The following is a 17,230-nucleotide window of genomic DNA, read 5'->3' on the forward strand; positions in this document are numbered from 1 at the left end:
CCTCAGCTTAAGAAACAGAAATCCTGCCTTCAACTCTCCAGGGCGGGCTGCATGCCCTTTCTATAACAAGCTGCAGGCTTCCATTAACGGGGTTATAATATTGTAATGATTTATTTAGGTGTTCGTTGCCAGCACTATACTAAGTTCTTTCAGTATAAGTATTATCTTACTCATCTTTGTATTTCAAAGGAGAAGCGCACTACCTGAAACATACTAGGCTCTCATTCAATAAACATTTGTTCAAAGAATTAACAAGATAAGGGAGGAAAAATCAATCAGCTGTGCGGTTAATCTAAGTGCAACGCAGACTGCTGCCGTCAGAGGGCGCAGGGGCACCCAGGGCAATGCGCAGGCGCGCTGGTAGGGCGGGCGTGTTGGCGGCGGCGGCGGCGGCGGTCTTGGCTGTGGCCTCGGGAAGTGAATGGTTTTACCCAGCGGGCCCTGCGTTGCCTTTCTCCGCTGGCACGGGCGCTCCTCCCTACTCCTCCTTCCCGGCCATGGCGTTCACGTTCGCCGCCTTCTGCTACATGCTGGCGCTCCTTCTCACCGCCGCACTGATCTTTTTCGCCATCTGGCACGTGAGTAGCTGACGCCGGGGAGAGAGGGCGAGGCGGCGGCGCAGCCTCCTGCCGTGGGCCCGCGGTCGGGCTGGCTACGGCCGGCCGAGGGGAGGGGGGCGGGGCGGGGCCGGCGTGGCGCAGGCTGCGCTGCCCAGGCTGCGCTGCCCGGGGTCTACGCCCCCGGTCCCTAGGCCGGGGCTGCAGGTCCTGGAACGGGCGAGCCGTGCGGTGGTTCGATGGATGCGCTCGCTGGGTCCCGGCGCAGGCCGCACGCGCAGCTTCTCCCTTGCTAGGTGGGGCGGCCGCGGTCCTGACGGGCCCTGCGGGACCCCTGGGCCGGCGCAGCGCCCCGCATCCCCGCACCGCCGCATCCCCGCACCGCCGCATCCCCGCATCCCCGCATCCCCGGGGAGGAAGTCAGGGGCCCTGAGAGGCGTGCTCCGTGCTTAGCAGAAATGAAGTTTTCCGATTTATTAGTACAGACTGACTGACTTTTTCGGATTTCTGCAGGAGTACGACACAAATGTAATACTACTTTAGGTGATTTCCAACCTATTTTCCACCACTTATTGGGTGATCTTTAAGTTAGAATTACAGTTTTCGGATTGTTTGTATGTGAACTTTTGTACAGACTGGATCGATTACTTTGTTGACCTTATCTGCGAAATTTTTCCCTAAGTCATACTTTGACCGCCAGAATTTCTCAAGAGACAGTCTTCATAGCCACTTCTGTATCTTAAGTAGCTTGATTTAGTAAAGGTAGTTTTTATGTTTTTTTCTTTTACTAACATGCTGAAGGATAGAAAGCACATCCTTACTGGTCCCAGGACGGAACTACTAAGTTACCTGTGATACACTTCTGCAAGACATTTTAAAGTAATTCTGTTCCTCTAGCGCAAAATTAAAAGCAGCCTTCTGGAAATCAGCATTCATTAAAAATTTATCTTGTATTTACTTTTGCTACCCCACCCCATCCTTTATGTTCTAGTGTCTTCTGCAATTTTGGTCTTGAATGATTGGGCACGTTCACTGTCATAAGTTTTATGTCAGGTTTTATGCCCATAACAAGGATTTGTTTATGGAACATAAAGGGAGAGAGTCATTTTAAATGGCAGCAGTGTCTTGCACAAAAATAATCTCAAAGGGAGAGTGAAATCGCAAGTCCGTTTCCTTCTGCTAAAATCTGTGATTATGTTTACAATTGTTACGAACTCAACCGTTTGTGTAGCGGGTAATGCCTATATGTGGGCTTGTTAAGTACCTGGTCCCTCAAAATGCTTGTCAGTGAGAACCAGAAATGGCAGAGCACTTTAGGCTCTTTGGTGGAAGAACAATAAATGAGATCATTTGGGATGCAGACTAGCTCCTGTTTCTGCAAGCCTCTGATGGAACTGAAATGTGTGGTTTCACCTGTAGATGGGAGTTTAAGTCACTTCCTGCTTGATGGGTGCTCTTTGTTTTCTGAGTGATGAGGATTCAGAAGAGAGCTGTGGATGGCCTTTTACATTTTAAACCAGGTTGTGTTTGGTTTAAGGAAAACCAGAACTGCAGTTTTAAAAACTGGGTAATTTTAGCTTTGAAGTGAATCTGTGCCCCAGTGAAGTAGATAATTTTAAGTCCTCTTTCAGAATTAAAAAGAAAAATTGTTTGTACTCCACATATTAGTGGAGAGCTTTTCTTCTTAGGGATTTCTTAGTAGTCCAGAGGATTATCCATTCTTTGGGAACAGATAGAAAATTCTAAATAAATAGTTTTAATTCTATCTACTGCATAACCTTCAGTTTATCTTCTAAGGTAGTTTAATTATCAGAAGACTCATTTGGACATTATAAATTCACAAAATCCTGTTTACATTAATCACTGTATGGAGGATGTTTTTTATGCTGGTAGAAATATCTGTCAGTTCAGTCCGAAGTCATGTGTTTGGTGCTCTGTGGAGAACAGAGTCGGGAGCATAGATTTGTTTGAAAGCTAAAAATGTGGAAGTCATTCCCTAAAGATATGCATCGGATTCAAAGTTATCCTGAATTGGGAAGTTTGGTATTTTTAGGGATTTATCTGTTTTATTGTGGTTGCACTTCTGTGGGGAAATTTTGTTCACACCTTTGTTTTCATGGAATTTACTGATGCAGTTGCAAAAGATTTGAAAACTGCTAGTTTAATAATCTTTTCAAAAGAGTTTTGAAAACTAGCTTATGGTACTCAAACAGAAACCCATTCAGCAACATACTCTTTAAAAGAGCCCTTGAAATCACAGGAAGAAAATGTACAATCAAAAAAAGGTTAGTTTTAACCCTGATTGGTGTGGCTCAGTTGGTTGGGCGTCTCCCCTGTTGTGTGCTTGTGAGTGGCAGCCTATTGGTGTTTCTCGCTCTCACATCAGTGTTTTTCTCCCTTCCTTCCTCTCTCTCTAAAAAAATAAATAAAATCTTAAAAAAAATAATTTCTTAAAAAAAGGTTAGTTTTAAAACAAGTTTTGTACTCTGCTGTTAAGTTAGATCTTGTTATAGGCAAGCAGTTGTATTTGTGATCATGTCATGGTCCTTGTCTTTGAACTTGATTACTAAAGTGCATTGGGGATATGTCACAGCTAATGTCAGGTAATTGACTAATAATGTCCATAAATAATCAGAAATTAGTATTTCTAATTGTTTATATGTTTTTAAAAGGACTTTATTTTTAGAGAGAAGGTAAGGGAGGGAGAAAGAGAGGTAGAGAAACAGCGATGTTGAGAGAGAAACATCCATCAGTTGGATGCTTCTTGTATGTGCCCCAGTTGGGGATGAACCCATAACCCGGGCATGTGCCCTGACTGGGAATCAACTGGTAACATTTTGCTTTGCCAGACAACACCCAACCAACTGAGCAAAACCAATCAAGGATGTATATTTTTATTTTCAACATTTATATATGTTAGGGATTATTAGCAGAAGAAAATGCCTTTTGGTGAGTCCTGTACTTTTTTTTTTTTTTTTAGCATAGGGCTATTTTTTTTTTTCTCTTTTTTCTTTTTCCCTTCCTTACATTCAGTAAATATCGATTGAACACTTAAGTATGTGCCAAGCACTATTTTAGGTCCTGGAACATAGTGAAAATCTTTCTTTTCATGGAATTTACATTTTAATGTTTAATTATTTGCTTTCTATTCCTATTTAGTTAGCATTTTTATTAGGTCAGGTTGGTGAGTTTTATGAAATTAAAAAAACCCATCTTTTTATGAAGCTAAGAACCTTAATAGGGAAATCAACCAGCATATTAAAATCTAGAAATATATGACTCCATTGGTTACTGGTAGCATCGAGTAACACCATCACACATAATAAAGATGCTATTCGTAACCCACAAGAGGAAGGGTGGATTAGGTTCTCTGTCCCCTGTGTGACTAGTGGGAGCAACTAAAATACCTCCCCCATATATTTGGTGCCTTTGGCTTTTTATTTTAATACCATAAAGTGGCGCATTGCCCCTGTTTGACTTTTCAGTACATACTGACTTTGAAGTTCTCTGTTTAGTGACCTTACATGTTAAAGCCACATTTTTCCAGAGTCTGGACAAAAGCATTTTTGCCATGTATTTTAACTGGATATGATCTTTCCTCTCATACCACATTTATAACTGTTTCACTCATCATGCTGAGAAACTCGTCTTATCTGGGCTTACCTTATTCAGTCTTTAGTTTGGTGACCAGATGGAATGACCCACATGAGGTAGGAATGTGCATAGGACTTGAGAGGAGGTCAGATCAATCACTGGCCTTGAACAAGGGTTCTGGTCTTGCCTGTGTGGTACCTGTAGGTGAATGGGAACAAGATGCCTCTTGGGGCAGAAGAATCCTCCCTCCTGAACAGGCAGTTTCTCTGGGTACAGAGCCTGGTGCAGAGCCCATGCCAGGTGCTTGGCAGCAGGAGCACGGGCTGGCTAGGAGACCCCACGTGGCCTTTTGTCCTGTGCAGAAACTGCACTCCTGTATGTGGTGGTCTGGCCATGACGTTGGGTAATCCCTAGTGTTTCTCTACTCTGAGACCATTTCTTGCATTTCCAAATTGAAGCAGGACTTTGAAATGTAGGTGTTCGGGCACAAATGAAAAACAAATTGAAGCATGGGAGTCCATCTCTAGTGTCCTACTGAACACTGTGACAAGGGAGGGGCATGCCCAGATAATTAAAAACACTTCATCCTGAGGGGCACAGTCTGGTGGGGGACACAGCCTGTGCGTAAATACTGTTCTCCAAAGCCAGAAATACTATATTGGCAGTGTTATAAAGCTCTGTGCTATTCGGAAATTAGATAGGCACTTATTTATGCCCAGGGGAGTCAGGGATGCCTACTGAGAGGAGTTGACAGAGGAAGGAGGTTTTTTTTAAGACAAAGAGGAGTTTTGATAAGTAGTTGTGGGTGGGGTGAAGATCATTTCAAGTCAGAATAACTTGAAAAAGGCATAGAAAAAAATTGAAAATTGAAGATATTTATCGTAGTGGTAACAGATCATTTTAGTGATAATATAAAAGTATTTTCAGTTGTTTAAGTCTGATTCTAGTTATTTATTAGCTCATGTTGACTTTGTTGTAAATAGGTACATGTAATAGTGGTACGTTTTTGCTTTTGTTTTATTAACTTTATTCAATTGTCATTTGATGAAGGGGCAGGTTTGTTGCTTTTCTTTATTAAGGTGAGAGGTCCTAACTGTTTTAATTTTATTGTAGATTATAGCATTTGATGAGCTGAAGACTGATTACAAGAATCCTATAGACCAGTGTAATACCCTGAATCCTGTAAGTTATAATATTGAATTTTTCTTTAGATTTTAAAACCCTTTTTGCTTTTAACGATATAATTTAAAAATGGCCAGTATTCTCAGTAGCATGGTATATTTGTACTTTTTGAAACATGCATTTTTAAAAAATATTCTTTTTCATGTCCTGCTTGACTATTCTGACTATTATTAATCTGCTGGTGATCTTGTCAGCTGTCATACTAACATTCTTCCAATCTGCTTTTTACATTGTCGGCCAAAGACAGTTGAAAAGGTCAAAAAGATTAAAAGAGTCAAAATTGCATTAAAGGTGTGTACTGCTTTTTAGTTTAATGTTTTAATGCTACATTCATTTCATGGGGAGGGTTAGGGCATTTGTATTTGTAAAATGTTCTGTTCATTGTGCTCATTCATATGCCTGTTGAGGTTTATGATTTCATATTTTATGCAAACGCTTGCTGGCCCAGTCAAGTAGGGAAAGCTGTTAAATGCTTATACATTTTTAAAAAATGTTATAGCCATAGGCACTTCTATATTAATTTGGTACAGTATTTGACAGTTGGTTAACATGAAATGACTTTACTAGACGGTGAGACAATTCACCTGTTGTCACTTGTGAGGGAGTCTTTAGTACCCTGCCCAGTTTTATCTTTGGTTATATCCCTTCTGGGATTAATTTATCGTTTCAGCTGATGTTTACTCGTAGTCTTTTTAGGTAGATGGCTCTGTTCCTAGGCTCTGGAATCTTGCAGTAATGCTGATCTCTGGACTCATCCTGTAGATAGCAATTTGTATACAGATATCTACATAATTATCTCTAATATATATATCCATTCTAAATTTCTAATACAGACCTGTCTTACACTAACTTCTGAGCTCTAGTTTAATAATAATGTGGATCTGTTGTGCTTGAGGGTTCTGTCTATATTTTTTACTTCATTTACCTCATTGAGAAAGATTCCTCGTTAGCCTGTAGGTTTGCTTTTACCTAGCTGGTCAGAAACTGAAAGGTATAAGAAAGCGGTGGGTATGTTTTCAAGAAATAGAATACAACATTTCACCTTTAAAAATTACTTCATAAAGATGGGAACTTGTATACTCTTCAGTTGTGTCAAACCATAATTCACTAGCTTGCTAGAGGGATTTTATTTGGAGAAGGGTCTATAACAGTGATTTTTATTTGATGTGCTGCAAGATTTTTTAAAACATGCAGTGCCTGACTATTTAGTTGGGGCATAAATGATAGCAGCCAACACAACAATAGCCGTCTGCTGTGAATGAATCAAAATTATACCTATTTTTTTGTTAGATTGACAAAAAATACATTCTTTGGTGTGTTGCAGAAGTTTAGTAATTAGTGTATGTGTGCCTTGAGATGAAAATGGTTGAAAGTTACTGGTCTATAAAGTTAGTTTGCTACTCTATCATTGTTTTGCAGATAAATATAAATGATGGAATAGATTTCTAGTTTGTCTTTAAAGAACTGTTGCAGCATGACTTGAGTAGATACATTGAAAAGTATTAACTTACTAGCTGTTCTCTCCTCATATGAAACAAAATATGAGATGACTGCTTTCTCATTAGAAAGTAATGTTCATTGGAAGACATCATACTGTTGAAACTGTTACAAAGAAATTTAGAAACTGAGATTTCTTCTTTGACAGCTGTTTAATAACAGTATTCTGTTGTCTTTGGCTTTTCATTACTTCAAAAAGCAAATGGCAATGAGGATAGTAGCTGAAATCATATGAGTGCCTTCCTGGGCTTCCTGGGTCCCAGGCTCTGACCTAAACATCTTCACCTGGGTTTTGCCATCTGCTACTCATATAGGTATATTGTTATTTTCATGAATTGGAGAGTAAACTGAGGCTTAGTGAGATTAAAGCACTTAGCTCAAGTTCACACAACTAAGGTATAGCCTGAATTTGAACCTAGACAGCTTTATTTTTAAGCTCAAGCTCTTGTATTTTCCTAATTTACTATAAAGTTAAGAGGGACTAGTTTCATTTTAACATAAACCGTGATTGCTGGCTTTTCTTAATGGAAAGAAATTCTCACATAGAAAAGACGTACTTGGAACATCCTAATGCTGTAGTAGGTTTGAAGGAAGTTTTCCTACAAGCACAAGTTGTGTTATAGATAGGGTGCCGATAATTGGCTTAATATCAGTGCATCTGACAGTTTTCCCTATTAAAAATGTGTTTTGACAATTCTGCGAAAGTATGAGGGAAGACAAATATTTTTAAAAATGTGAACCTTAATTAGAGAATATTATGCTTTGAATGTTTAAGTGCTACCACTTTGGCCACATTTACATGAGGTATTTTTTTTCTGGATACTAGTTTTTGTGTAAATGTTAGTTCCTAAGTGAAATAATTTTTGTGCCACTTATGGGAAAATTTTGTCATTAAAGAATGATCAGAGAGGTCTGGTTTTTATGAAAGGTGCATGATAAAAGTTTCTGGACTTTTCTTTTTTTTTTTTGGAGAAGGGGGAATATAGCATTTGTTTCAAATTAGAACTGGTGGAGTTGCAGATTATTTTCACTCTTCCTAAAGTGTGTTGTTTCAGATCAGTAGGGGCCATGCTTTCAAAATTATTCTTTACCCCATACCTCAGCCAGGAAGTATAGGACGAAAAGTTGGATGATAATTTGTATTGTTTGGTATCAGTTGGTTTTTAGAGGGCAATTTTAATTTTCTTTATTTAAAAGAAAAATCCTATAACTTAAACTAGGATTGTAAACAGCAGCTGTAGTAGAACTCCTAATAAATTGTCTTTTTTTCTTTGGTTTGTCCTAGTTGTAGTCGTTGAGTTTTAAAGACTGCCCATGGACATTTTCATGTTTAGAGACTGTAGTGTTTAACTTTGATGTTAAATAAATGCTGGCTTAAAGGTTTGTGCTTTTTACAAATTTATATACTTAAGTTTGTAGAAAATATCTGGTTAGCGACGTGGATTAGTTGGTTTTACTGGGATTTCATTTAAAATAGTATTTATTGAAAATTTTTATTTCTACGTTTAAACTGGAAAAAGTAATTTGGGAGTATTAGAAAATGGGCTTGAATACAGAGTATAACTATATTATTTCTTCAGCCATGGTTTCCCCTCAGGAAAGATCTGATAATGCTGAGGATTCATGTAATTTTAATTTGGCATCATGAGAAACTGGCTTTGCAGCTGTGAGTTGCAGGCAGTCCTTTGGCTGCAGCTTGAAATGAAAGGTGTTGGTATTTTTATTTAACAAAGTCATTAAGCTGAAATCTTTAGGATGAGAAAGATGATTTAAAGCATTAACTCCCAGTCATTTTATAAAAAAACATTTTGTTTGAATTAATTTTTCCTCACTTAATACTAACTACTATCAAAAGATTTATTTTGTTCTTGAATTCTGAGCTGCTGCTTCTGGCCTGACCTGTCTAGCATTTCATGGGAAAGCAGGCTTAAAGAAGCAGGAATGCTGAGTGAGAATGAATGGAAGTTCAGGAACTGGGCAAAGTTTCAATTTCATGGGTCAGAATTCAAGTCTTTTCCCTCCTACATTGCAGAAAGCACATCGTTTGCATTTGTGTGTATTAAAGGTCTTTCCTCCCTAACTGTGCTGAGGTTATTGGCTGTTGGCTTTTCATTGAAAAGTTACTCTGTGGTAATGTGATATGATTTGTTAAATACTGTACATATAGCATTCCTGGTTTCTGTTAAAGGCTTAAAAACACTAATGTGTAAACTTCTAGAGGGGAATTTTGTTTTTGTGGATTTTTTTGTATCATGTTGCATGTGATCAGATATCTCATTTTTGTATTTTTATCATTGTTGAATGGTGGAAAGAAAAAGTATTCCAGTTGATTAGCAGATAACTGTTTGAAAAATCTGGGCGGTAACTTTGTATGATATAACCTATTGCTTTAAGAATTTGAATGTTAAATTTTAGGTTTTATCTTATTTTTTTAGTGCAAGCTATATTCTCTGATCCGTTTGCTTGTGTCCTGCTTTTGGTAAAAACTTAAACATGGGAATGAAACTCAGTAGCATCTTTCATCCCTGAGTCTCAGAAAACAGTAATATTTCATTATGGAAACTTGGTTGCCACCAGTTTTCCAAATTAGCAGTTGATATGTATCCAGGCATTTCCATAACTGGCTTGTATTTTTCTTCCAGCTTGTACTCCCAGAGTACCTCATCCATGCTTTCTTCTGTGTCATGTTTCTTTGTGCAGCAGAGTGGCTTACACTGGGTCTCAATATGCCCCTCTTGGCATATCATATTTGGAGGTAATGCTTAGATATACTTCTAATACTTTTCCTAAATTTTAATTATTGCTATGGTTACTGTGGTTACCTTACATGCTAGTCACCTAAACAAAAACTGAAAATTAGTTGGTGTTTATTTTAAAAATCAAGCTGGTGAGCAAATTACTGATTTAATACCCCTTCGGGAGGTCTTACTTGATTGCTCTTCAAAGGGTTTTTTGTTTTTTTTTAAATGAGGTATAACTTACATACAGTAATGTGGGTAAGTCTGAAGTGTTCACCTTAATGAATTGATACATATGTATACGCCCGTGAAACCTCCACCCAGCTCAAGACATGCATCCAACCTCCTGGAAGATTCCCTTGGGCCACATCTCAGTCAGTTACCCCTGTACTTCTCTAGGAGAACCACTGACTTCAAAAAACTGAGGTTAATTTTGCCTTTGAACTTCATATAAATCAATATGTAACTTCTTTCTCCACATTTATGATTTTAAATTTTGTTATTTATAAAAATATTCATATTTCATAACTTCTAAAAGTTCTGTCTGATCTATATAGAATTATAATTTTTTGTTTTAAATACACGTACAAATCTCATTGCCCTCAATTTTTGGAAATATATATACTGAAGAGTTTAGGGGTAAAATGGTATCACATCTGTAGCTGACTCTGAAATGGTTAAAAAATGTATGCATATTTAGAGATAAAATGAGAAAGAGAAGGGTAAAGCAAGTATGGTAAGTGAACATTTGGAATGCCTGGCTTGAAGTCTTCATATACCTTTCCTGTAAGTCTAAAATTATGTGAAAATAAAAAGTTAAAAAGGTTTTATTTCCTTTTTACAGTTATTCCTCTTTTTTCTTGGATTTCTCAAAAAGTGTAGAGGAGGCCAGATGTAACTTGTTTAGCTGTTCTGTTCTCATTTAGAGGCTCTAGTTTTAAAATTAAGATGATAAAAGGAAAGAGCTCCATCTATAACGAAAAGTATTCCACCTCCCATTGTAACAAATATTAGAGAAAAATCCTCCTTTCCATCCTGAAGGTTTGCTCCCTTTTGAGTGGCTAATAGACTGTGTTTATTACAGGTATATGAGTAGACCAGTGATGAGTGGACCAGGACTCTATGACCCTACAACCATCATGAATGCAGATATTCTAGCATATTGTCAGAAAGAAGGATGGTGCAAGTTAGCTTTTTATCTTCTAGCTTTTTTTTACTATCTATATGGGTAAGTTTAAAAAATAAAATGAAAATATGATTTCACTTTGTTGCCTAAAAAGTTTGCAGGCATTATGATCTTAACACCTTAGAATCCACTTGGAGAATAACTCAGTGTCTTCAATGGTGGTAACCGGTAATGACAGTGCACACGAGCTCACTCATGCACATGGGGCGTGAATATACTGGTACTCGTCAAGGCAGCCAGCTTTGCGCTATCAAAGGCAGAATGCTTGGTCAGGGATACTGCTTTCTGAGCTTCAGACTTGTTCAGTGACTGAAGGGGAATCTTCATTCTCCACGGTGAAGTGATGGCATTGGGAGGATATTGCTTGGTGATTTTGCCAAAAAAAAAAAAAAAAAATCTCAGGATTGTGTTTAATTTTTTCTATATGATTCTTCATAAAATGTATGTTCTGCCATTTATCTTATGGTTTGCTTGATCTGAATGGGATGAGTGAAAGAAACATTCTATCTTACAGGGTGGTACAGTTATCAATTTTTCTCTTTTCCTTACATAATGGATTTGTCATTCCTCTAGGCCAGGGTTTCTCAACCTCAGCACTGTTGACATTTTAGGCTGGAAAATCCTGGCTGTGGGGAGCTGTCCTGTGCATTGTAGGATATTTAGCAGCAGCTGTGTCCTCTCCCCACTGGCCAGCAGCACCGCTGCCCCAGGCATAATCACCCGAGATGCGTCCTGTGGGGCACAGTTGCGCTGGCCGAGGAGCCCTGCGCTAAGTGTGCTGCCGGTGGAGTAGAACAGCTGCTTGTTAGAACTAGACAAGGACATCGTCAGGCATGGAGTTACAGTTTTTCTTTAAGTGATATAAATACACTTTTCTGATCTTCTGTTGATTTGTATTCAACTAGAGAAGGCTTTTCCAACTGATTTTCAAAATATGAAGGAAATTAGCTGTACAAGATGAAATTGTTATAATTGGCTTCCTTCCCTCTCTTTCCTTCAAAACTTGCGAAGTGTTATATATACATATTTCTCTTTACGTCACATAAATTTCCATTGTAGAAAAGGATGCATGAAGGAGGCCTAGACTTTCCAGTCTAGGAAAAAAGTTATTCTTACGCTCCAGAGGTTATAATTGTGAAAACGAGTATCCTTCAGCGTATCTAAGGATGTCACTCATGTGAAACAATGATAGTAATCAGTTCTGAAAAGTGAAATTCCATGTGTCAGTCCAATTTCTTGTTTCCATTTTTAGCATTTCTTTGTAGCAAATGTCTGGAACAGTACTGGTCTAGTGTAGGCATTTAAAACATTATTGAAAGAAAGGGATGATTGGATAAATGGTAAAATTGGAGATGCAGTGTGGGAAAACGTTCACCAGAAGATGATGACACTAGGACATTCATTTCTGTTTTTTCTGCTGAGTTTGCTCAGCTCCTTGAAACATGACTTTGAAGCACTCTTGTCCTGCATCGCTCTTTCTGTAGAATTGCCTAGTAGTCCTTAAGCCTCAGTCAAATAGATACTGCTTTTTATTTTGTTTGTCCCCCTTTTTAACCCCACTGCTGTTGCCTAGAGCCTTTCTTTAATGGGGAAGTTCCTTAATTGTTCATTCCTTTCTGTAAAATGGGGATAATAATAGTACTCACCACCTAGGACTGCTTGGAGGATTCAAGGAGGCCATGTCCGTAGAAGACCTAATGTGGCAGGAAGCCAGCCCTCGGAGATCCTCGCTCCTATTAATAGACTCAGCTCCGAAGTAGTGTGCTGTTTTGGATTTCTCTAAGCTCTGATCCCCCATTAAGCTTTCAGCTGTGCTGTTCTACTTGCTAAAATTGGAAAGGAAATAGGGGGCAACTAGAGCACATGCACCAAGCCAAGTCCTACCTTAGGCAAAAGTCCATAAATGCAAATTAAAATCATACTGTGAACTTGGCATCGGTCTTTTTATTTTTTGTGATAGTGTGATCCCACAGACTTGTTTGCTATATAGCACCATCTCAATTTTTTGGTCCTCTTATTTTTTATAATTAGGAATGTTCGAATTAACAGCTTTGTTTTTTTTCTTTTCAGCATGATCTATGTTTTGGTGAGCTCTTAGAACAACACACAGAAGAATTGGTCCAGTTAAGTGCATGCAAAAAGCCACCAAACGAAAGGATTCTATCCAGCAAGATCCTGTTTCCAAGAGTAGCTTATGGAATCTGATCAGTTACTTTAAGAAATGACTCCTTATTTTTTAAAGTTTCCACATTTTTTGCTTGTGGAAAGACTGTTTTCATATGTTATACTCGGATAAAGAATTTAAATGGAATTACGTATACATTAATATAAAATGATTACCTCTGGTGTTGACAGGTTTGAACTTGCACTCTTTAAGGAACAGCCATAATCCCTTGAATGATTGCATTAATAATTGACTGTCCTTAGTCCATTGGAAGCTTTTGTTTATAGGAACTTGTAGGGCTCATTTTGGTTTTATTGAAATGCCGTCTAACTACAAATTAGCTGTAGATACCAGGTGCTTCTGAGGAACTGAAAATATATATCTGATCTGTGGGAAACTTCACGGGTTTCCTCATCTATCATGTAGATGATTATATATGGATACATTAAAAAAATAAGAAGAGTGGGATTTTTTTCCCTTTGACTTGAATATTATCCCTGTATATTGCATGAATGAGAGATTTCCCATATTTCCATCAGAGTAATATACTTGCTTTAATTCTTAAGCATAAATGAATATGATATAAAAACATATGCTGAATTACTTATGAAGAATGCATTTAAAACTATTTTAAATGTGTTTTAATTTGTAAGACATTACTTATTAAGAAATTGGTTATTATACTTACTGTTCTAACCTGGTGGTAAAGGTAGTCTTAAGAATTTGCAAGTACTTTAGATTTACAGAACTGAATGAAAGAGAACATTGTATTACCGTCCTGCTGTTCCTTTAGTGCAATACAATAAAACTCTGAAATTAAGACTTACTTTCAGTGCATTGTTTTAAAGATTACAAACAGCAATTTCATTAACTTGCTTAATCCATATTAAAGGCATTTTACTGTCAATTTTTAAAGTAATACAGTATTACATTGTTTTTTAATACCGCATCAGGGTCTAAAAAGATTTTTACATGACTAAGCACATCACCTTATATTGTCGCTTGTGAGGATCCATAACCACTGATGGCACAGCATCGTCATTTTTCTTACCAATATGAAAAAATGGTGGCACTATAAATGTTCTAAGTTTTTTTTCCTTTTTCAAACAGGTTTTAAGATAAAATGATTTAATTTTCGCTGCTTCTTGTAAGGCAGGTAAATTATGGCTTGCATGTTTTCATAAGCATTTTTGTTCTTTATTTATGATGAGGAAGTTAAGGCAATTGAAAATAGTGTAAGTAGTTCAGAAGTTTCTTAGACAAAGGATCAAAGAATGAAAACCAGTATATGGAAGTTGCACATAATGATCAAAGGAGTTTATGGATGTCTCTGTAGAAGTCTTACTCTTAAGAACCTGTGACATATAAGAATTAGATGCTGTTTCGCTATTAGTGAAAAATTTGAGAGAGTAACTTACTGTTTTGAGATTGGGTATATTGAAGAAGAGGATGTAGAACCAGGAGAATGGGAAGAGTCAAACCATTTCATAATGAGGGAAGCTTTAAAGGTCTTGTATTTTGTAGTCTGGAGAACACCGTGGATCTGACTGTTCGTCAGTTCATGCAGTAAAGTATTTATTGGGCACCTCCTAGGCACTGCAAATTCATGCTCTGAATGTGAGCAGTCATTCAGTTTCTGATCCACCTAACTATATCTGTACCCACTCCTGATTTTTCTTTCTTGTTTGCAACTACTTTTGATCCTGAGAGACCTGCCAAAGTCTATCCACCAGATAGATTTCCTGGGGCTTTCATGATCCTGTCAAACTATTTTCACAACCTTTATAAGTTTTGGCATACACCTTTTTAATAATGTTTTCCAGAATATTCTCCAGGATTAATGCAAGGTTTACTGTTTGCGATTTGTAGAAGCCACCTTCTCATGCTTCGAAAATTAGATATGTAGGCTGTGGCAGGGTAGCTCAGTTGGTTTGATCCCTGGTCAGGGCACATATAAGCAGCCAGTGAATAGGTAGAACAACAAATCGATGTTTCTCTATATCTCTCTCCAATCAATAAAAAAATAAAAAAAAAATAACTAGGTATGTAGTCTTTAGCTAATTCCTTAAAAATGATTGACAGGTTTACCCATCGCGGTGGTAGGTTGTTAGTTGTTAGGCATGTAAGTGATTAGAACATTGAGTACTTGGATGGTCTCATATCTACTTATCTTTCCCTTTTCTAGTTCTTCTAGTGTTTTATGCAGTTAAATCCCCCATGAGAGAAAGCAGAAACAAAACACTTGCATTTGACAATATCCCATTAACTTTTCCTTGCTCTGAATTTGTGTCCCCCACCCCTGTTAATGTTTTTGGAAGGCCATGGCCTTACTTGTATCATTCCTGCAGGTCCAGCTGAGGCATAGGTAGCCTGGGCTGTAATCTTTTCTAGCTTACATTAAATTGCTTACCCTGCAGACAGCTGTTTATTTAATAATTTTTGTCCTCTTGTTACAATTACTTTTGATATTACGAGCTTTAAGAGGTTTCTAACTCTCAGAAACCATTAGTGTAACACTGTGGTTTATACTTATACTAATAGCTCTTTATTTCTATGGGAACTATAGATTCTCCTGAGTTAGAAATCTTATATAACAGATGTAGTCTATTTAGCAGCTATTCTGTTTAGTCATAATACTATATCATGGCAATATGTCCCTTTAGTACTAAAAAGGTGTAGGGGTGGAACTTACTTGAATGCCAATATCTGAATTTTCTTAATGACAGTTGATGATTTTCAGTGCTTAATGGATTTCTTTACCCACTATCCCTAGGTAGAGGAGAGTCGGCTCCCAGGTTGTAGACAAACTGCTACTTCGTTTGAAATTCCAATTATTTTCCATGCGAAGGGAGTGTGATAGGAAATGGCCAGACAGTCCACTTTTGCCATGTATTAGGTATTGGTAAAGCGTCTGAGAAACATCATGCTTTGTACCATGAACTGTCAGGCCTACCAGTCAGGTTCGGATACGCTGATAATGGTCTTGCACAAAACAACAAAGTAGGTGGCAGATTGCAGTGTGTTTCTCTCTTAAAGCCTGTTTGGTATCTTTCATCTTAAGAGCCACTTACGCTGATAGCTCTCCTAAGAGCTTCTCTCTGCTCCCCACATCAACAAGCTTTGGAAAAAAGGAAGGTATTTGTGTAAAAAGAAAAGAAAGATGTAGGTATACTTTGAAACTAGAAAAATACTTTCTTTGGTACGTCTCTTTTCCTCCAGTTATGTTTATGATCGGTGTTATGATCAGCTGTGGTGCAAATGATGACTTGTCTTTTTACCGCCTGCAGGGCACTGGGCTTGTCCTGGGTGTGGCAACATCACAGCATTGTGATGTACTCAGCCCATTCAAATAATGATCTGTATTTTAAAAGTACTCATCTGAGTTTACTTATCTAAATGATTTAACACCCACAAATGTGCATCTCAATCAGTTGTACAGTATAATTGTAAATTAGAAATTCTGGTATCAAAAGTAATTTAAAACATTCTTTTCAAAGGGGAAAGATAAAAATACTGATACCATGTCTAGTATTGTTCATAAAAGCACTCATATTCATCCTTTTGGGGAACTAATAATGTTAGTCTCAAATATTGTAACTTAATCTCTTTTGCTCAAACCAGTCATTGATCTGCAGTCATACTAGCAGTAAACGGGCCTCTGGTACCGTTATTACAGCTTAAAAGATGAACTAATACTCCGGGGTGACACCAAGACAAAAGATGTGGTTCTTTATTGCTGGATATGTTGAATAGCTTTCTTAGAACAATTTTGCTAAAGCTAAATGTTGAAAGGGAATAAACAACTCTGCTGCTTGTTCTGTTTGATACTAACTATATAAGGTGATTAATCTGTGAGATCAGTGTGAAGGTTTTATCCTACATTATTCATGCAAATTTTGGCAGTGAAGATGTAGTAATAAGTATCTTGACATGGAAAAAAATAAGTTAATTTTATTGTACGATGCCTTTAAAAACATTTGCATTTCTTTGGTTACCATGCTTATGTATTCAGAAGAAGAAAACTTTCTTGATAGATAGGTGAATGGGTACCCTAAAACTGCTAAGAGAAACACAGAATATAAATAGTTAGCCATTTGTGCCCATGGTTTGTTAAAATCTAAGATAACCTTAAAGGTGCTGTACACTGTTCAAAGATGCCGCCCCAAGTAGCCCTGCCTTCTTAGAGCTTGCTTATTTTGCTTTTGTATGTTTAATAAAAACCATCTCAAATGTTTCCTTGTGTAGTTTATGGATAATGGTTAGTGTGTATGTTAATTTCAGCAGCTAACTTTGGCTTGTCCAGGACTCTAAA

General features: G+C 37.6%; 1 protein-coding gene across 1 annotated transcript; it reads left to right on the forward strand.

The window, feature by feature from the left end:
• Positions 1–368: 368 nt before the first annotated feature.
• On the forward strand, positions 369–17,112 carry CNIH1 (cornichon family member 1). The gene is made up of 5 exons (XM_054567547.1): positions 369–578; positions 5,265–5,333; positions 9,473–9,585; positions 10,653–10,796; positions 12,825–17,112. Exons 1-5 carry the CDS (start codon positions 498–500, stop codon positions 12,850–12,852), a joined length of 435 nt encoding a protein of 144 aa, XP_054423522.1. The 5' UTR covers positions 369–497; the 3' UTR covers positions 12,853–17,112.
• Positions 17,113–17,230: the final 118 nt, after the last annotated feature.

This window comes from Pteronotus mesoamericanus, unplaced genomic scaffold (assembly GCF_021234165.1).
Source record: "Pteronotus mesoamericanus isolate MK-2021 breed Mesoamerican mustached bat unplaced genomic scaffold, CSHL_Meso_final contig_182, whole genome shotgun sequence".
Classification (NCBI taxonomy): Eukaryota; Metazoa; Chordata; class Mammalia; order Chiroptera; family Mormoopidae; genus Pteronotus; species Pteronotus mesoamericanus.

Excerpts from the sequence above, each read along its gene's own strand:
- CNIH1 (XM_054567547.1), top strand. The coding sequence starts at position 498 with ATGGCGTTCACGTTCGCCGCCTTCTGCTACATGCTGGCGCTCCTTCTC. Across the intron at positions 579-5,264 it reads TCTTTTTCGCCATCTGGCAC|ATTATAGCATTTGATGAGCT; the intron begins GTGAGTAGCTGA and ends ATTTTATTGTAG. Across the intron at positions 5,334-9,472 it reads AGTGTAATACCCTGAATCCT|CTTGTACTCCCAGAGTACCT; the intron begins GTAAGTTATAAT and ends TTTTTCTTCCAG.